At 37.6% G+C, this 21689-nt stretch overlaps 1 protein-coding gene across 1 annotated transcript; it reads left to right on the top strand.

The window, feature by feature from the left end:
* Window positions 1-55: 55 nt before the first annotated feature.
* On the top strand, window positions 56-21339 carry LOC104614680 (ubiquitin carboxyl-terminal hydrolase 15). The gene is made up of 16 exons (XM_010289178.1): window positions 56-159; window positions 1703-1847; window positions 10245-10418; window positions 10763-10921; window positions 11602-11826; window positions 13349-13432; window positions 13524-13618; window positions 13797-13985; window positions 14850-14965; window positions 15092-15367; window positions 15674-15744; window positions 16110-16225; window positions 19311-19460; window positions 19892-19995; window positions 20578-20666; window positions 20971-21339. The coding sequence occupies exons 1-16, from the start codon at window positions 56-58 to the stop codon at window positions 21154-21156; spliced, it is 2283 nt and encodes a 760-aa protein (XP_010287480.1). The 3' UTR covers window positions 21157-21339.
* Window positions 21340-21689: the final 350 nt, after the last annotated feature.

The following is a 21689-nucleotide window of genomic DNA, read 5'->3' as shown; positions in this document are numbered from 1 at the left end:
TCCAACCTTAGTGATTCTGTGATTCTGTTATATTGTGGAGATCGCATTAGCACCAATGGCAAGCTTGTGCTTTTTCTTCCTGGGCGAGCTGACTTGCCAGCTTAAGGGAATTGGGGTTGGTTGCAGTAGGTGGACGGCAGCTGCAAAGGCAGATGAATGGTAATTCTTCCTGGGGATCTCTCATGCGTGGGTGAACAAGGGACTAATGATAGGGAAGGGTTGACCACAGAAGCAAGCTTGAAGGGTGTGTGGGCCTTGGAGTTCAAGAAGTATCTTGTGTAAATTAGGGTGAAGGTTAGGATTAAGCTGAACCAGCAAAACTTAACTTTACAGGGATTTTTCATGGAGAATGACCAGTAAACACAATGCCACTTAGCTAGTTTGGGGGCAAGCCAGAGGGCAGAGAAAATGCATGTGTATGGAAAAGGGAAGGACTGCTAGGAAAGTCAACTATTAAAAATAATCAGATGTAAAAGTTTGAGAACAGCAGCTTTATGGACAGTGGAGCTATAAACTACACAGATTTGCTTCCCCTTCATTTTGAAATTTTCATTAACTCTTGTGATTAAAAAAAAAAAAAAGTGTTATTCATGAAAAGTGAGTGTGCGCTGAGGGGACAGTTGGAATTCAATTGGATGTAGAGTGGGATACCGTTCAGGAGTAATGGTTAGAGTGTAACATTGGGCACTTGCATCCTCAGACTTTTACAATTATAAATCTCAGTTATTTATCAGGATTGATTCTTTGCACTGCATTTTTTTCCTTGTCATTCTTAGTGATTGACTTTCAAATTTTTGTTCAAACTGCTTCTAATGTGAATAATGCTTAGTGACTGTAGAAATACTCTTGAACTTCAGCCAAAGCTACTAAACATAGATTTCATTATGATCAGTGCCTGAAATAATTTAAGAAAGGGTTTAACCTTTCTGGTTGGTTGGTTTTTCTAACATTTGTAATATTACAGAGCATCTTCTTACAAGATTCTTTTGCCTTTCTAGTGTTCTCGGATATGCTTACTTTACCGTTTTGAGGGTTATTCTATATTTAGTATTTGCATGATTTCATCTGGAAACAAATCGCTTTAAATCTTATCATTTTACCTATTTCAGTTTTCTCCAGTTTCTCTGAACAGATGCATCATAGAGATTTATAATGAAGTTGTTACAAGGCATTTGCGCATTCTTTTACCTCTCAAGGCTTTCCTGCATTTGCATGCTGGATTGTGCTGTCCTAGCAGGGAAGCTATAAATAGTCTCTGATGCAGTGAGGCAGCTGTGCCACAGTGGCCTTGGAAATCTCAGCTTTCACCTGTAACTCTGCATTCCTGTTCCCACCGACCTCACTCTTGCAGTAGTAGGATGCAAAAGGGATGTAAATGATTGATTGCTGCTGGTGGTGTCTAAAGTCTGAGTGTATTAAATTTGATGGAACAATGAAGAATAGAGTAAGCTGTGAAGCTGCTCCTATCAAAAAGGGGTAGGGATATAATAATTACAGCTATTGCAGTACATTAGATTTTGGTTTTTTGCACGGTTGACTTTAAATTTAAAATTTATGTTGCTACCAACTTCTTTAAAATCCTTTCTTGTTCACAGAATTCACTTTAACATTTTTAATCCTTTAAATTTATAAAGTACTTCTATGTATTAAAGTACTATAGAGTACATGTTTACATTGTGAAAGATGTTTTGCTTTTTTGCAGTGTGAAAAATTCAAACTATTGTCTCCCATCATATACTGCTTATAAGAATTACGATTATTCAGAGCCAGGAAGACACAATGAGCAGCCAGGCCTGTGTGGCCTGAGTAACTTGGGGAATACATGTTTCATGAATTCAGCTATTCAGGTACGTACCTCATAATAAAATGAGCTTGCCTTATTACTTGGACAGTGGATTCGTTGCTTTTGTAATAATATGCATGTCACAAAAAATACTTTTTCATTTTGAGATGTGCAGGTTGTAGTGCTGAAGTGTCAAAAAGTGGATGACTGGTAGATTGCTGGGCTTCTGTTTCTAACTGTTTATCAGGTAACTTTCAGTGTGCAGGTTAACATGCAGGCAATCTTTGAACATATTTCCCTTTGACCTTTCTCCTTTGAATAGCTGTTATTTCATGGATAAGATATTTTACAGGAATGTAATAGGTTATTTCTTTGCTATGATTGCAAGAGAAATGCTAGTATATCTAGTATTACTGTCAACAACACAAAAAAGTTCAGTCTTTTTAAGTGGCAGCTACAGTGGTAGATTAATGATCAGAAAGAACTAGTAGTTTAATTTGGTTTTATTTGTTTCTGGAACTTATGTTTTGTCATCAAAGCATTCTTATGTCAAAAAGATGTAAAGTGTATTTAAGTTCTTGTTCACATTTTTTTCCTGCTGAGTATAAAGATACTAGATCTTAACCAAGCATACTTCAGAGTTAATCTCCTCCTTTGTCATCACAAGGGTTCCTGACTTAACATTTGTGATTTCTTTGGGTGAAATAAAAAAAAATAGTACGTTGAATTCCTCTTTAGCCTGTTCAGGAAAAAAGGTAGTTTCAGATAAATTGGTAAGCTAAATTTATGAAGTTGTTGAAATTTGTTCAAAAGAAGAAATATTGCAGAGTTTCATGGTCTGTGCAGATTTTCTATCCCTTCTCTGTATATAGGATCAGAGAACAATTTGTGTTAGAAGGGACACCAGAATGATCACAGGTCCCACCTCGTGTTTGTGTCCATTCTACCAGTCCTGTCACCATGCACTTTTGAGAAGTCTGGCGCCACTTTTCTGTAGCCTCCTATTAGGTAGCTGCAGATGGCCATGAACCTCTCTCCTTAGCTTTGTCGTCTTCAGGTTGAACAAATGTATACAGCTCTCAACCTTTCCTCGTATGTTGTTTTCTAGCCCCACAACCATGTTGGTGGCCCTCCTCCACTCTTTCTTACACTAGGGAGCACTGAATAGACAGTGCTCCAGCAGCAGTCTCGTAAGTGCCAAATAGAGGGAAGGCCTGCTTCCCTTTGCCTCTGGCTGCTATTGCTAATACAGCCCAGCTTGCAACTGGCCACCTTTCCCACAGGAAGGACCACTGGGTCATATTCTGCAAAGCTGCTTTCTAGCCAGTTGGCCCCCAGCCCGTAGTGGTGTATGGGGTTATTCCATGGTTATTCCATACTTATTTATATAAGGCATCTATAAAATTAAATTTATTCTTGTTTCTAAAAATGTTTTCATGAGGATACTTGAAGAGTAGTTGAGTAGTGCAGGAAGTAATTCAAATTTTTTTTTAGCATGCTGCACGAAAGATGGCTAAACTGCAAGGGGGAAGGACACACATCTTGCAGCATCCGTTCTAAATAAAAATGCTATATGTAATCTCTCAGTTACTGAATTGTGTCATTATGCTATTGTAAAGACAAAGAAAATATTTTTGTGTCTAGTGTGTGAACCAGAATTGTCTTTTAAATTAAAAGTATATTCTTAGTACATAGTGAAGTATTTTTTTATGATGCTACACTGTTCATCAGGCTAGAATGATTAAAAACAAGGATAATTTTTATTACTTATTCAAACCTTTGTTAAACTGGTATACATGAATTTGCATCTATGTAGATTTAGAAGTAACCTTTTAGGTGAGAATTATAAGAATGGGTTATTGCCTTTAGGAATCTTACACATATTAACAAACTTAATACAGTTCACATCAGTGTCCCATTGTGTTAATTGGATTTAATTCTGAGGACTGATTTCTAAATCAGGTCAGCTTTGACTTCATTGCTTTTCAGTTATATCTAGGGAATCAAGTGTTCAAATAAGTTCTGAGAAAGTGTAAATTAATAAATACAGTTCTGCTGATTCATAAGACAGTGCTCTGGGTAAGAAAATTAGGTGTTTATTGAGCAATGCAGCTTTTAGTTTGGCATAGTACCTTTAGCATGTCCTTGACGGTGTGTTTTTTTCAAATGCATTATTTGGCAGCTTTCTTAGCAGGGAATTGTAAAGGGTTTCACCTACTGTATCTCTCAAAGTATTGTTCAGAGTTTAATGTTATCTAAGAAATCCATGTAAGTGCTTTTTAGTGAAAGTATGGCGTGTTTTTAACACACTAAGGTCTCGCAGACTGCAAGTTCTACAGTCGTCTTCCTCTTGCTACTACTTCTGCCCTTTTCCAACTACACTGAAAGCATACATTTCACTGCACTCATTTGCCATTAATTTTACCTCCTACTGTTACCAGAGTAACATCGGAGTATTCTGGCTAGAGGTGTAATGCCTGTGGTTGAAGCACTCTGAATGCACTTGATCTTGTCTAATCATGGAAGCAATGCAGGGATGCGCCTGGGTAGTGTATGGATGGCAGACTAGGTAATTCTGCTTGGGAATATTTGATGCGCTAGGCTTTGACCTGGATGATGGAGCAGAATGAACCCACTGCAAGATTAGAGATGACACAAATCTGGAAGGAGGGACTAATACACCAGATGGGTGTGCTGCCATACAGAGGAACCTCAGCAGGCTGGAAAAATAGGCAGACGGGAACCTCATGAAGTTCAGTCAAAGGAAATGCAAAGGCCTGCACCTGGGGAGGAATATCCCCCAGCACCAGAACACACTGGGGTGTGGTGGGGCAGGTGACCAGATGGAAAGTAGCTTGGCAGAGAAGCACCTGGAGTCCTGGTGGACAAAAAGCTGAACATAAGCCAGCAATGTGTCCTTGGGCCAAGGCAGCCAACAGCCTCCTGGGCTGCATTGAGAAGAGTATTGCTAGCAGACTGAGAGAGGTGATCCTTCCCCTCCACTCAGCACTGGTGAGACACCCTTGGAGTGCTGGGTTCACTTCTGGGCTCCCCAATACCAGACAGACAGGGATATACTGGAGCAAGTCCAGTGAGAGGCCACAAAGGTTATTCAAGGGATTGCAGCATCTGACCTGTATGGAGAGGCTGAGAGCTGGGACTGTTCAGCCTGGAGAAGGGAAGGCTCCAGAGCAATCTTATCAATGTATATAAATACCCAGTGGGAGGGAATGAAGAAGGTGGAGCAAGATCCTTCTCAGTGGTGCCTATTGGAAGGACAGGAGGCAACGGGCACAAACTGAAGCACAGGCAATCCCATTTAAATATAAGAAATTTTGTTTTACAGTGAGGGTAAAACAGTGGAATAGGTTTTCCAGGGAAGCTGTGGAGCCTCCATCCTTGGAGGTGCTCAAAACCTGACTGGACACTTTCCCAAATCAACCTGCTCTAGGTGACCCTTTGAGCAGGGGATTGGACTAGGCAATCTCCAGACATGCCTTCCAACCTCAGCTATTCGGTGATTCTCTGATGTGCCCTGGTTACCTACTCTAGTTTATTTACCTTCTTAAAGTGTCTTCCTTCACAGTTATGCAACAGAGGGTTGTTTATCAGGATAAATCTGTTTTCTTTAAATAAAATAGTTTACAGTAGAGTTTTAGACTCTGAAATAATTTCCAATTCCATTCATGTTCTATTGCAAAAGCTCTGCTTTGATCCCCTCCATTCAGTCAGTGCTGAGTGTAATCAGCACTTCAACAGAAACAGTTTAGTTTATCCACTCCCCTGCCGATTACCACTTTTCTCAGTTATTCATTGATCCCAGAAAGCACAGAGGCCCTTAGTGTTCACATAAGGGCTATTTCTGCTTCAGAAATAGGTTGATTTCTCAGGCAGCTTCTCTTTGCTCTTGTCTCATGTACAGTGAAGATAGTTTGCATCAGAACTGTTATCAGTGTTCCTTGAAGAAGAGGACCAGTTCCTTGCACACCTTGCTCTCCCAGAGTGATAAATTTGTCTGAAGGTTTTTGCCCTGTAGCCATACTAGGTGGAAGTGTGATAATCCTGGCAGTTTTTTAAATTTTGTTGCAAGTTCTTTAATAGTTCTTCAGTCTATAGGTAAGGTTAGGCTTGTCCCTTCATCCTTCTAAGTGATTATTGTAAAGAGACCTTTGCTTTTGCAAGTAGGGGCTTTTGGTGTTAACAAAGCTCAAAAGAAGAGGAGAGATGGTGAAGAGATGGGTAAGATCCTCTGTAGTACCACAAACAGCTGCAAGCTGCGTGGAATTAAGGCCAAGAAGGTTAAGATACCATTGTATTTCTCCCAAGTGCTGTTGTCTTACCCCTGTTTTTTATTTTAAAAAGCAATAATTCAATATAATGTTATATTTTGGTTGTATTGGAACTTTTCTTTTGTATAGATTTTTCAGATTCTTTTGAAGGGGTATTCCATGTATCTAATTTACTTCAGTGCGAACACCTAGGGCTTGATTTTAATTGTTAAGCTACATGTCTGCTGTTGCAGATCTGAGCATTAAGTAAAACAGGAAAGAGAAAAGGGAGCTTGTGGACTTTATGCAGACATATTATTATGAATTCTTGAACCCATATCAAGCAAAAATTAAAAAAAAAGAGTATTTGGCAAGTAGATGTTTTATTCACTTATGTACGTGGCTATGTTCTAACCTGAAAAAAATAGAATATGAATCTCCTGAAGCGTTGCTGTGCTGCCACCTGTGGATTTTTCCTAAGTATTGTTTTGCCCTGTTGGTGGGATACTAGTGATTAGGGCTCTGTGGGAAATGTGGGGTTTTTTTCTTTTGCAGTGAAAACCTAAGCGTTCACAAAATTTTCATTCTGTGATTCAAGTAGCATTAAGTTAATGTAAACTTAGCATTTACATTAAGTAAATTTTTTCATTAAAACCACTTTTTTTCCCCACATTTTCATGCTTTTTCCATCAGTGGGATTATATATACTTGGACTTTCGAACAATAGCTGTTGAAAGCTTTGCAGTGGGGTATTTCAGCAGTTTTCTTTCTTCGGAAACCTGATTAACATTTCCTCTACAGTTGCTTATGGCTGTGAGTTTATCTAGACAAAACATAACATCTTTCACTGAAACCTGAAATGATTAAGTTTTTAGTGCTCTGTTTCAGCTGCCATAGGCATCCGGAGTTTGTGTTAAGGGGTGTATTAACTGAGAACTTTTCACCATGTCTAAAACTAAGTACTTCAGACAAAAGTAGGATAGACAGGTGTAAAGTAATTCACTTTTTCTGCTACTGCTTAGATCTTTCTTTCAGTCAGCTCTTGGTCTTTTATTAGAAGGCTGAAATATGAAATTTCCACGTCCCTTCAATAAAATTGTTATTAAGTAGAACGGCTGAAAAACCATGATACTTATAGGAACACTCAATTTTTAGCTCAATTTCATGATTTTATTGTCTGCTTTTTATTTCCCCAGTTCACTAGCATAATAGGTAATGATGTTTTCTTTCCTTTGAAATTTTATTTTTATCATTATTTCTATGTAATATGCCTTATGGGATGTGAATAAATGTGTCCTTGTTAGGATCATAGGATAATTCAGGTTAGAAGGAACTTCATGAGGTTTCTAGTGCAACCTCCTGCTCAAAGGAAGGTCAGCTCTGAGGTTAGACCAGGTTGCCCAGGGCTTTATGCAGGTGGATCTTGAAAAACTCCAAGGATGCACAGCCTCTCAGCTCCCCTACTTGACTGTTCCTGCAGTGACAATTTTTTTGCTTATATCCTTAACCTCCCTTGTTTCAACTTATGCCCATTGTTTCTTGTCCTCCCACTATGCACCACTGTGAAGAGCCCGGTTCCACCTTTTCCTTAGTTTCCCTGTGGGTACTAGAAGGCTGCTGTTGGGTCTCTCTAAAATAGTCTCTTCTGCAGGCTGAACAAGCCTCAATGCTTCAGCCTTTTCTCACAGGGCAAGTGCTCCCAGGCCACTGACTGTCTTGGTGGCCCTCTTTCTTCATTTTCTTTTTATCAATTAGACAATCAGCATCCTTGCAAACCCTTTTATCAGAGTTTTCCCATACTTAAATTATGTGGATTTAGCGAAGTATAACATGACTGTTTTTATTACTATTTTTCTACCTATATGAAGGTTTCATAGGACAGGTAGACTTGCTAACAAGATCATGGTCTAGTATTGGAATTACAGTATTCCAGTAAGGCTACGGCATTTAGGGAGAGAAGAGAGAGGGGGTAGGGGGGAGAGATTGTATAAATAGTTGTTATCCACAGATTGCTCTGCTGCAGAAAATTTTTTTCCTTTTTTTTTCCCCAGTTAATTAATATGTAATATGGAACTATAATTTCAATGTTAACCTTTGTTAACCTACCCTACCCAACCTGAAGAAGACCTACCCTTCTCTTCCGTGGTTTGTCTCAGAGCTGATCTTGGAGTTTCTACATTCTGTTCCATCTTTTCCCCTGATCATTTAGCTAAATGACCGGTCTGGGAGCAGAGACTGAGCACACTACAGAAGTTTTGTTGGTTAAAGAAGACTTATGGAGACTGCAGTACCTGAAACGAAGTGCCATTCTGTTCTGTTACCTCTTTAGTTCACAAATGTTTTTCTGTAGTTTACTGTATTTGTTTAGCTTTTGGGGTTTTTATTATTCTTCATCTGTCGGTATACTTGTTAGTTTATCTATATCTGTGTTTTAAAACAACCAAAAAAGAACCCCAAAACCACTAGGTTGAACAGGGCACATAAATCTGATGACACTGCTGTCTAGTAGATTGTCTTGGTTCTAACAGTTTTTTGTTTTGTTTTGTTTTTAATTGATGCTTTCCATAAGGCTTCCTTGATAACCTACAACATACCACATGAGAAAATAAGAATGTAGGCTTCCTTTCAAATTGGTTTCTGGATGCTTTTTTCCCTGTGACTTCAATCATGATGTTCAATATTTCTCCACTGTCCATTGTTCTCTGACTGACCACTTCTGTATGGATTTGAGAGACCCAAGTGTTTCACCTCAGTTGCATGGATCAGTTCAGAGCTGACAACACAAATCTGTGAAGTAGGGGGGTGCTCGGAATCACCATTACTATGAATAAAAGCTCTTTGCCATGTGGTAGGAGAAAAATGAGCTGTCTTCAACCCTTAGTGTCCAAAATACCAGAGTTTTTTTGCAGTGTTGACAGCTCATGAAAGCTTGAGGTGGGGAGGGAGAGAAAGGAAGGAGTGCATGAAACTCAGCTCTCTACGGCATATGACTGGTTTTGCTTTGTAATACTGCAAAGGTATGATAGGCAGAAATAGGAATACCATTTTTTGCCCCGTTCAATAAAGTTGTAATTCTTGCAGTCTCAGTTGTTGCATCTTATGCAGTAGTGTGTGTGGAGCTAAAATTTTTTTTCTTCTGCTTGTTTGCAGAAAGGCAGATGAGACTATATTTGACCTTTCTTGGAATGTTTAATGGGGGGGGGAAATGCAGAAAAGCTCATAATATTTAATGAAGAAACATGTCTAAATCTATATGCTAACACATGGCATGGGGATTATTTCCGAGTGACGGAAAAGTTTTTGTTTAAAGGCATGTGAGCAGTAGCACACAAAAATTCAAAGTGGTTTCCTGAAATTGTAAATCATACTTCAGTGATTACATCCTGCTCTCTCTTAAGTGCTGACACAAGAGACAAACTGGTACGGAGTCATTATCTCAGTCTAAACCAAGGCCCTTGCTTTCCTTGAACTAATTTCAGCTCTAAACAGCTTCAGAAAATTTAAAGGAACATGGGAAGGGCTGCACCAATTCTGGTTCAAGGTCTAGTCCATCCAACATAGCTTGCTCTCTCCAACAGCATCCATAAGCAGATGCCTAGGAAGAGAAGGAATAGGACAAGCATCCTCACCTTCTCTTCCCTCCCACACCTGCAAAAAAAACCCCACAACACTCTCAGCTTTCAATTATTTTCTGCTTACATGTTGTTTTGAATGTAGTGTAATTTGATTTAATAAGCCCTGTTGGCTTTCTCTTCCAAGTACCTATGCAGTCTCTCCTTGAAGCCCTGTAAATTTTGTGCTATAAGAACTTTTAAGAGTTTCATAAAGCTGTATGTATCAAGAACCACCTTCTTTTGTTTTGAACCTTGATACAAATTGTGTTGTTGCACTATGGTTAGCTGGAATGCTATGTCTATTAAATTCTTACATAAAGCTTTTGAAAAATATTATATGTGTATAAGTTATAATGACAGCTGCAGCCAGTCTTGGTTGAAAAACTATTTATTTCTGGAAAACACTACACACACACTCCCCCCAAACCCCCCCCCCCCCCCCCCCCCCCCCCCCCCCTTGCGGGCATTAAGCATTACAGTGTAAAGTATTGTTCATGGCTGCTTTAACAGAGTTCAAACATTCTTTGTTTAGAACTAATTCAAATCAGTGTTCTAAAAATTCTGTATTTCTATTTACAGTGTCTGAGCAACACGCCTCCTCTTACAGAATACTTCCTTAATGATAAATACCAAGAAGAGCTGAATTTTGACAATCCTTTAGGAATGCGAGGTGAAATAGCAAAATCTTATGCAGAGCTTATCAAGCAAATGTGGTCAGGAAAATACAGCTATGTTACCCCAAGAGCATTTAAGGTCAGTAGTGAATTTAACCTGAATGTACATTGTCGGTTTTGTTTTTGTAGTTGAAGTATACAAAACTTGGGGAAATACGCAAGAATAAGAATTTGAAGTAATAGTCATCAGTATGCAGTTCATTCATTTAACTGTTAAAACACTTGGATGTATATTTAAATAAGTGTCAACTGTCCTTGTGCTTTGGTCTTTGAGAATTAGTTTTGGCTTCCTGTCTCCATTGAAAAGCTTATCTTTTATAACTTCCTAAGTTTTACGTTTTCACCTTTCTGCTGTAGCATCTCAGCAGTATCTATTCTTTATAACAATTAAGGTACCAGAAGTACTTGTGTTTATTTTTTTAGACACAGGTGGGACGATTTGCACCACAATTTTCTGGTTATCAGCAACAAGATTGTCAAGAGCTACTGGCTTTCCTCTTGGATGGGTTACATGAGGATTTGAATCGCATTAGGAAAAAGCCTTACATTCAGTTAAAGGATGCAGATGGTAGACCAGACAAGGTAGTGTTCTTGGTGTTGATCATTTTAGTCAAGGCTATATGTTGCAATATACTTCTACATGATTGTACACTGAAAGGTTGGGACACTGATCACATATTGCTTTTTCTTAAAGAGATTTCAGAAAATAAGTCAAGACCTTAAAATGGAGATCTTTTTCAAATACCTGTGTAAATTTCCATTTATTTGGAAGATAATTGTGGGGTGGGAGATTGTTAAGGCTTTGACCTTTTTGTTCAGTTCAACGCTGAGTTCAGTTGGAAAAACAATTTCCATTTTGTTGTTCTTTTATTCTTATATCTACAGTATGCAGTGTTCTGTCTCCAGTACTCTTACTTTAAGGGAACTCTTCTAGCATTGAACTACAAGCATATAGATAATTTCTTTTGTTATGAGACACTTCAGATGGAATTTTTAGTTTTATTTGCTTTTGTCTTGCCCCAAGCTACTTGAAGTCTCTCACAGACTATGTAATACCACTGACAGAATCGCTGTCCCTAAGAAAAGCATACATCTTTTAACCTGTGATCCTGATAGTAGTATCATAATTTGCAGGGTCCTTTGGAGTGAGATGTCTATGTTTAGGTGGTAACTGAGAATGTTTTATCAAGTACTCTTACTAATAATTCTCACTATTCATTTCCTATTACTTTGTCCTAACCCAGGTCATACTTTGATTTCAGGTGGTTGCTGAAGAAGCCTGGGAAAACCATTTAAAAAGAAATGATTCCATCATTGTAGATATATTTCATGGCCTTTTTAAATCCACCCTAGTTTGTCCTGAATGTGCTAAGATATCTGTAACCTTTGATCCCTTTTGTTACTTGACACTTCCATTACCCATGAAAAAAGAACGCACTTTGGAAGTTTATTTAGTTAGAATGGATCCACTTGCAAAACCTACACAGGTAAGCCTCTCAGTTTATGTACAAAACTCCTGATTCGTGTGGCATTAACAATGAACCTGAGTTCCTTTACATTTTTAAAACTTGTAAGTACAATAAGCAAATCCAACAAGCTTTAGTTTTCTGGTTTGTATTCTGGTATGTTAATAAGGTGTCCTAATCTTTAAAACGTATACTGTCCTCATTTTTCATTTCAGTGTTGCTATAATGAATTTGTATGGTTATAAAAAAAATATTTATGCACTTAAGACGTAATTCCTCAATTTCTTAGCCTCAAAAGGCAAATATTGGTAGTAAGTGGTACAAAAAAACCCATGTTGAAATCTATTAGGTAGTCCTGAATTCTTCTATGCTATTGCTTAATGGTCAAAAGAAAAAAATTCAGATGAGATTTTTTGGTTAAGAGTGTCTCTTGCCTTTTTTAGGAAGGATGGTATCGTACACAGAATGGCATGAAACAACATGCATAGGTTATGGTAACAAAATCACGATTAAATAGTTCTAGCTGTACTTTACAGGGTTAAGTGAGGATAGGTGAAATAAATAAGAAACAGGCACTTAGGCAGACTTGGAAAAAGACTTTAACACCTGTAAAAAGAGTGCTATGAGAAGGAGAGTGGGGGGAAAAGGGAGCGTTCTCAAAGGCTGTATGAGTTCGGGAAGTCAAAGATAAATGGGCATGTATTAACTAGTGGGAGATGAGCCCAATAGAAATTTAACTATTTGTGAGAACAGGTTTGCACAAAGGACAGACAGTAGTTGAAGATGACCCTGTGTAACTTGAGATGGTTATGCAACAATGAGTAGAGTTTGGGAAGAGTAGGAGCTTGGTAGAGCTGTTGTGAGTCTAAATAACTATAAGACTTAAGGAGATGCCAAACACATGCTGTACTTGGCATTTAATTACAAAGTTATAATACTATTTCTAATTAATCCTGTCTTTATTTATTATGCAAATGACAGGTAAGAGTCCTGTGTGGAGTTTCATTACAAACTGCAAGTGTACTGCACTAAGGGAAGCCACAGATTTTCTTTGACTATTAATCATCAGGTTCTCTCTCTGCATGTGAAATCAGAATTCCATCTTTATCCATTGCCTGCTGTTGCTTTCTTCCCAGTAATACCATATAAACAACTTGTGTCATATTCCAAATTTAAGAATCTAGTCAATAGCATGTGTACAATTTAAATGCCAAAATAAGTAGGTGCTGTTGAAATATAAATCTAAGTAAGTGGTGCTGCTAGTCTTCTTATGGAGAAGGTAATGTAACGTTAAAAAAATTGTATAAAGTAATAAATATAGTATTCAAAGTGTGTGTGTTTGTATGAATAAAGTTGTGAAGGTAACTACTATGTTCTCAGCAGCTATTGGAATTTGTGTTAGTTGATTTACATACTTTATACCTTAAGTGCAAGAATCTGAAAGTAGTACATGAAGTATGCTGAACATGTGATAAGTTTGGGTTTTTTCTCATGCATATTTGTTCTCTTAAGAAATTAAAATGACATTTTAATTTTTGTTTAGTACAAAGTGGTTGTTCCCAAAATTGGAAATATATTGGATCTTTGCACAGCGTTGTCGGCTTTGTCTGGTGTTGCTGCAGATAAGGTAAGAGTGATTTCTTACATGAAGCACAACAGTGAATATTTTAACACATATAAACCTGATTTAATGATATATACTCCCATTTTCTTTTTAGATGATTGTTACTGATATATACAATCACAGGTTCCACAGGATATTTGGCATGGATGAAAATCTAAGTAGTATTATGGAACGTGATGACATTTATGTGTAAGTACAGATAACACACTTCATGTCTCTGCGGTTTGTTTAGTTGTTTGCAAAGATTAAAACCTACACATAAGATAAAGACAAATTTGGGGGGAGGGGTTACTATTTTTTAATTTTTCCACTTTGTAGCCTTTTAAATTACAGTTGTCCTTTGTATTTCTGATTGTTTTTCTTTTAGATTTGAAATTGCTATCAATAGAACCGAAGACACAGAACAAGTTATAATTCCTGTTTGTTTAAGGGAAAAGTGCAGGCACACTAGCTACAGCCATAGTGGTTCTTCACTGTTTGGTCAACCTTTTCTCATAGCAGTGCCTAGAAACAATACTGAAGATAAACTCTATAACCTGCTGCTGCTAAGAATGTGGTAAGATTATTGTTTAAAGGAAAATGCATTTATTATGTATAATACTAATAGTTGCAATCAGTAGGCACTTATTTTTACATGCATTGATAACAAACTGATTAGATTGGAGTATTTAGTCTTTTATTTGCTGTCCATTAAATATATTAAATCTAAAATTTTAGCCACTTGAGATGTGAACTAGTATGGATTTTAATTTGATTTTTTGTTAGTATGACCTTATCCAAAAATGATTTGAGAAGAGCGTAGAGAGTAAACCAGTATTGTCAGTTTAGGGGTATTAATTTTGCAGTATACATTGCTGTTTGTTAGGGCTTGGTAAAAAGGAAATATTTTGCCAATTATTCTGCTATGTTTATACCTCCTGTATGTACTATACAAGTTTATATACTAATTTATGTTGTAAAATTACATGGTAGACACTTTCTGAAACTTGACTGGAATAAGTGTCATTATGAGGAAGAAAGTAGAATCATATAACCTGCAATTTAAATCTATGCTTCATTTTCTGTTGATATAACTTTCTCTGTAAGTGAACCTATATATTTTTTTGTGTAAAAAAATATGGTTAATGAACAGGTAAAGAAGTGATTTCTGGACAAACAGAAACTAATACCAACAATCAAGTTGTATAAAATCATGTAACTGCTGAAAATATAAGATCATAGACAAGCAGAATTTCAGATGTACCTGTAATAGTAGACATGTTAGGCAATAAAATTACTAATTCTGAATAAATCAGAAGGGAGTGCAGGAATACAGTACACTAGAAAGGATTTACTGTAACTGTTTAATTATCTGGTTTGAACAATGTAAATATTTAACAATCCATTGATTCTAACTGGTGTTTTCATATGTCGTATTTAGCCGATACGTAAAAACATGTACTGAAAGTGAAGACACTGAAGGATCCCTACATTGCTGTAAGGACCATGGTATCAATGGTAATGGCCCAAATGGAATACATGAAGAAGGATCTCCAAGTAAGACTGAAATATCTAAACTTGTTTGGTATTTTGTGTTCAATCTGAAAATGATGTTAATTCTGTAGTGTCTTTCAATTATTGTTATTCTACCTCATTTCTTCCTCCTTCTTCCGATTGTTTTAGGTGAAATGGAAACAGATGAACAAGATGATGAATCTAGCCAGGATCAGGAACTTCCTTCAGAGAACGAAAACAGCCAGTCAGAAGACTCAGTTGGAGGTGACAATGACTCTGAAAATGGATTATGTACTGAGGATACTTGCAAAGGTCAACCACTCACGGGACACAAAAAGCGATTGTTTACATTCCAGTTCAATAATTTAGGCAATACTGACATAAACTACATCAAAGATGATACCAGGCATATTAGATTTGATGACAGGCAACCTAGGCTTGATGGTAAGTCATTGGGAACAGTTTGGGCAACATTTGATTCTGATATTTTTTTCTGACTCACACTTCTGTAGAATAATGTTTCACTCTTTCTGTGTGCTATTTGAGATATCTTTTTTCCAACAGTAAATTCTGTATAAATAATTATTGTAGTTAACTCTTAGAAATGCAGAAATTGTGTGTGCTTCAATTTTTCATCTTGAATTCATGCTAGCGTTGTTTAATTCATTTTGAAGACTGTTTGCCCAAAGTTAATACAATTTCATGTAAAGCAAGAAATAATATTAAGAGAAAACATGTTTTTAATCTTAGAAAGATCTTTCCTTGCTTTGGATTGGGATCCTGAATTGAAGAAGAGATATTTTGATGATAGTGCAGCAGAGGTAAGCTGTTTATGTTGCTCCCCTTTCCAGCACTAATAAAACTTTGTGAATAAAAATATGAAAAATACAACTTAATGTGACATAAGAGATTGTAAATCTTCAAAAGAAGTAGCTGGGGTTTTTTTCACATTATTCATAGTAAATACGTTGTCATAAATAAACGTTTACACAACTAAGTAATAAGAAAATCTGAGGCTTACTAATTTGGAAGTAAATCTGAAGCTGTGAAAACTTTTTGCTTGAATGGTTTCTGATCAGTTTTTCCATATATAGGAGCTTTGTAGTTACTGTTTATAGTAAGACGACATCACTAAAATGAGTTTTGTTTCATTTGTTCTCTTAACTCAAGAAATACTTCTCTTTAGGATTTTGAAAAACATGAAAGTGTGGAATATAAGCCTCCCAAAAAGCCTTTTGTGAAATTAAAAGATTGCATTGAGCTGTTCACAACAAAGGAAAAACTAGGTGCTGAAGACCCATGGTAAGGACAAAAAATTAAAATTGTTATGTTTTATGGTGTATTTTTCAAAATGTAATCAAAATCACACTTGGACATTAACAGAGATACCTAATTGATTTCTTAATGGTATTTTGAATCTTGTAATTTCACGCATAGTTGAAAATTCTTAAAATTTTTTCTGTATTGATCTGTTGCTTAACTAAGATTGTTACCATATACAGAAGGTTGTGTTTGTGTGGGAGACAATGCATATTCAGAATTAGGAGGAAGTGTAGATCCATAAGAGATCCTGGTCTGCAAACTGTGATCCACAGTGAATGAATAATGTTGTGCCAAATCCAATGCAGCGGTTTAAACAAATACTCCTTTCTGAGATGAGAAAGGTTGGTGCATAATGAAGTTTTTTAATGCAAATACATAACTTGCCTTGCATTGATATATGAACAGGGATGTGCTTAAACAGGTTTGTGGGATGAGGGATGTCTGTAGTCAGTAGAACCTCTCAAATTCATGTTCCAACCATTAAGTTTTTGATAGAGACTTTTATTCTGATTCATGTTTCTTCCAAATTACTTGGAATCATATCTGAATATTCACAGTTACAGGATGTGGCCTTCTAAGATGAAGTGACCACATCAGTGGACGAGGGGAGAGCTACCGATGTTGTCTGTCTGGACTTCTAAGGCCTTTGATATGGCCCTCACAACATCCTTCTCTCTAAATTGGAGAAATAGGGATTTGTTGGGTGGATGAGGAATTGGTCGGATGGTTGCACCCAGAGGGTAGTGGTCAACAGCTCAATGTCCAGATGGAGATCAGTGACGAGCAGTGTCCCTCAGGCATCCATACTGGCACCAGTACTCTTCATCAATGACATAGACAGTGGGATCAAGTATACCCTTAGAAAGTTTGCACATGACACCAAGCTGAGTGGTGCGGTTGACACACTTGAGGAACAGGATGCCATCCAGAGGGACCTGGACAAGCTCGAGGACTGGGCCCGTGTGAACCTCATGAGGTTCAAGAAGGCGAAGTGCAGGGTCCTGCACCTGGGTTGGGGCAACTTCTGGTATCAATACAGGCTGGGGGATGAAGGGATTGAGAGCAGCCCTGCTGAGAAGGACTTGGGGGGCGGGGATGCTGGTGGGTGAAAAGCTGGACATGAGCCAGCTATGTGTGCTCACAGCTCAGAAGGCCAGCTGTATCCTGGGCTGCATGCAAAGCAGCATGGCCAGCAGGTTGAGGGAGGTGATTCTGCCCCTCTACTTCTCTCTGGAGAGACCCCACCTGGAGTCCTGCATCCAGCTCTGGAGCCCTCAGCACAGGAAAGACATGGGCCTGTTGGAGAGGGTCCAGAGGAGGGACACAAAAATGATCAGAGAGGTGGAACACCTCCCCTATGAGGACAGGCTGAGAGAGTTGGGGTTGTTCAGCCTGGAGAAGAGCAGGCTCCCGAGAGACCTTCTTGCAGCCTTCCAGTACTTAAAGGGGGTTTTATAAGAAAGGTGGGGACAGACTTTTTGGCAGGGTCTGTTGCAACAGGACAAGGGGTAATGGTTTTAAACTAAAAGAAGGCAGATTCAGACTGAGGAAGAAATTTTTGACAATGAGGATGGTGAAACACTGGCAGAGGTTGCCCAGAGAGGTGGTAGATGACCCATCCCTGGAAATATTCCAGGTCAGGTTGGACAGGGCCGTGAGCAACGTGATCTAGTTGAAGATGTCCCTGCTCATTGCAGGGGGGTTGGACTAGATGTCGTTTAAAGGTCCCTTCCAAGCCAAACTATTCTATGATTCTGTGTTCCTGTAAGATCTGTCTTCTCTGGCAATTTTGTAGCAGATAAGAATCCTTTATCAACAGCTGAAGCTCAGAATTAAGTTTGAAAAGAGGGTCTGCCACTTTTTCTTCTGTGGCTACTTAGAAGCTTTGGAGACTTCCAAACTTTGTCACCAAACATCCTCCTTTACTGGGCGGGGGAGGGGGCTGACTTATAAATTCTAATTTTTTTCTGGGTTGGCTACATTATACAACACTGGATAGACTATTTGAGATACTGTATAACTGAAGTGTGGTGAAGCACTTCCATTTTTGCAGCACATTTTAAGCAGAGTATTTAAACTGCAACTACTGCTGAAGTCAAGCAGTTGCTACTGCATCTCACCAGAGGTCATTAATCAGAGTCTTTCTTCATTTGTCAGGTCTTCACAGGTCTAATCTAAGAGCTCATCATCCCTAGTCCAGCACTGTTTGTATTCCAGATAGGCTAAACCAACTGGAAAAACAGTTCTTCAGTTACAGCCTGCCCTTACAGTTCTCCTAATTTCTTGTCTTTATCTGTTGTTGCTATGTAAAGACACTTGTGCAGTCTTTTTTAATTAGGGCTCATCTCTTTTTTTTTTTTTTCCTTAGATCTTTACTTGTTAGATACCAAGATGTCGAATATGCATAGACCACTTTAGAGAAGAGTTGCTTCCATGCATTGTTCTTGCTTATCTTCCTCCCTGAGCCTTAGTTCTTGAAAGATTCAAGTATGCATTGCAGGGAACAGAAATTTATAAATCACAGCCTGTTTTGTACTTGCCGACTAAGGAGGCAAGTTTTTTTTACTTAGTAAGGAGGTTTTTGAGGCTCCAGTAGTCACTGTTCCCTGGTTTTAGTGGTAAGTGGGATGGGGTGGGAGATGGATGCAGTTAGAAATTGAAACTTGGAAGAACCATGGTTGTCTGTTATTTATGGCTTCTCATATAGTTAGTTTTCCTGAAGTATTTTCAAAACCTTTTGTCTTTTTTTAGAAAATAGGAGAAAGCTGTGTTTTAACTAAAGATACAGGGACTACTATAGGAGATGAGAATCCCTATATTTGGGGGTGCTACTTTTGTCTTTAAAATGCTGTCCAGCTTCACTGTGAGCATGCTCGCACATGAGCATCTCATGTTTTAAACTGGGAGGGATATCAGTGGCATTAGTAACAGAAGATGGAACGTGTGTGTGTTTCACCTTTTGCTCATTCAGTTCCTCCCATGCTACTGGCTTTCTCTATGGTAAGGTATTGTAACATATATACAGACTGCAGTTATTTAAAATTGCTATTTTGTTTTCTTTTAGGTATTGTCCAAACTGTAAAGAACATCAGCAGGCTACCAAGAAGTTAGACTTGTGGTCATTGCCCCCCGTACTGGTAGTTCATCTAAAGCGCTTTTCCTACAGCAGATATATGAGGGACAAGTTGGATACATTGGTTGACTTTCCAATAAAGTAAGAAACCTAAATGTTTTGGTGCTAGAAGTGTAAAAGTTGGCATGACTAGGGCACATATTTAATCCAGCAATTATGTGAAATGGTTTTGTTCTCAGCTTCCACGTGTGGATCCAGTAAACACTGATGACAAAATGCTTGTAAGCGGAAAGTATGAACTTAGTAAAATAGTAATAGTAGATAAGTATGGAAGAACTCTATTAATAGTTTTGGCTAAGATTACTGGTTCTTGTTCTACTCCTCACAGAGTGAGAGAGATGCACCGTCAGTGTAGTCTGGTGAATGTTTTTTTGTGGGGAATATAAAGTAAAGGGCTCAAAGACCACCAAAATGTGAAATGGTTAAAAAATATTGCTAATATGACCTTCTTTTGGTTGTTTTTTTTTGTGTGTGTGTGTGTTCTTTTTTTTGTTTGCTTGTTTTTTAAACAGCGACTTGGACATGTCAGAGTTCCTTATTAATCCCAATGCAGGGCCTTGCCGCTACAACTTGATTGCTGTCTCCAACCACTATGGAGGAATGGGAGGAGGGCATTGTAAGTTGATTTCAAATATCCTAATTCTACATGTCAGCTTTCTTTCCATGTTAATTTTAATTAATAAAGTACTGATCATTTTGCATCAATGGCATTTTTTAATGGTTATAGGACAATTTTTTTTCATTACTTTGAAACATTTTCACAAGTATTCTAACACAAATTAATATGGGTTAGAATATATGAATATATGAAATGAGCTTTCAAGGATAATTGTAGGTTCTTTTATACTTCTAGCTATGCATGTTGTGAAAAGGGAAAAATTAAGAACTCCGTAAGAGCTACTGTACTCTTATAACTGATTTTGTCTTACTGGTCTGTATTTTTGCCCATTGTGCATCTTCTTGAAAGCAGAGAGAAAAATGAAAAAGTGACTGATGCATTTTATTTTGACTGTCCTTTCTCTTTAGAACGGTAATGGTATTGGTTAAGTTCCTATGCTTAAAAAAAAAAGTATGAGTTTAACACTGATAATAGGTTTTAGTTAAATATCAAGTGTTTGACAGTTACGGACTCTAGCAACTGATTTTATTACATCTATGAAGATACAAAGTCCTTAGACATTGTACTTTGTTGTTGTAGATACTGCGTTTGCAAAAAATAAGGATGATGGAAAATGGTACTACTTTGATGACAGTAGTGTGTCCACTGCATGTGAGGACCAAATAGTGGCAAGTACCTTTTGTGTTTCTAAAATTGGGACTGCTGATGATGTTTTTTTCTTGAGGGAAGAAAAATGAAGAGTAAATCATGAATCTTGCAGTAAATTTGTAGATAGTAGTTTGTGTTCTTTCAAAGGACAGTAGGAAACAAAAATGGTTTGCTCCAACATAAAAAATTATTTACATGTAAGCTTTGAATTTCTTTGTAATTTTACCTTATACATTTGGGGCGGGGCATGAGGGGAGCATAACTTGGATTGCAAATGTTTTGTCTGGAGCCTCATGAGCATATTATACTTCTCTCTTTTTACAGTCCAAAGCAGCATATGTGCTTTTCTACCAGAGACAGGACACAATCAGTGGAACTGGCTTTTTCCCTCTTGACCGGGAAACTAAACAAGGTGCTTCAGCTGCCACAGGCATCCCGCTAGAAAGTGATGAAGACAGCAATGAAAATGATAATGATATTGAAAATGAAAATTGTATGCACACTAACTAATGGAAGAACTAGAAGCCATAAAAGAGACTTTCTTACTGGGGATACCTATTGAAAGAGTGAAATTGCCCACCAAATTAAGAATAAAAGTCTGAGATGGGGAATTTCGGATAACAGAATGTAAATCTTTATTGCATTTTAACATGTGCAGTACTTGAAGTGAAACAATAAAAACTTAAACAGAAATTGTCTCTAATGCATTTACAGTCTTGTATTCACAAGCTATATATAGGAAATCACAAATAAACCCCTTTTAAGTTTTCTGCTGCTGTTCTGATGGATTATGTTTTCTTTAGTTTTGGATGTGAGTTAATAACTAAAATGTTAAATCTGTGGACTTCTGGACATTTATTTTCTCAGTACTGCAAGAATACTACTGCCAAGTCTAATTTCTGGATGAATATATACATGTTCCTTAGGCTGTCACACAGACTACAAGTAAAAATGTCATAAATATCTAAACAGTGGTTTTCTTGAAACAGCAAATTTCTGTTTCTCCCTAATTTTTTTTTTTTTATAAAATTGGTCACAGTAGA

Source organism: Phaethon lepturus, unplaced genomic scaffold, assembly GCF_000687285.1.
Source record: "Phaethon lepturus isolate BGI_N335 unplaced genomic scaffold, ASM68728v1 scaffold29376, whole genome shotgun sequence".
NCBI lineage: Eukaryota > Metazoa > Chordata > Aves > Phaethontiformes > Phaethontidae > Phaethon > Phaethon lepturus.
The sequence above is the reverse complement of the archived record's forward strand: the minus strand, read 5'-3'. Positions and strand labels throughout refer to the sequence as shown.

Coding starts and splice junctions, on each gene's coding strand:
- LOC104614680 (XM_010289178.1), top strand. CDS start 56: ATGGCAAGCTTGTGCTTTTTCTTCCTGGGCGAGCTGACTTGCCAGCTT. Junction 13,619..13,796: donor GAACGTGATGACATTTATGT/GTAAGTACAGAT, acceptor TTTTTCTTTTAG/ATTTGAAATTGCTATCAATA. Junction 20,667..20,970: donor CATGTGAGGACCAAATAGTG/GCAAGTACCTTT, acceptor CTCTTTTTACAG/TCCAAAGCAGCATATGTGCT.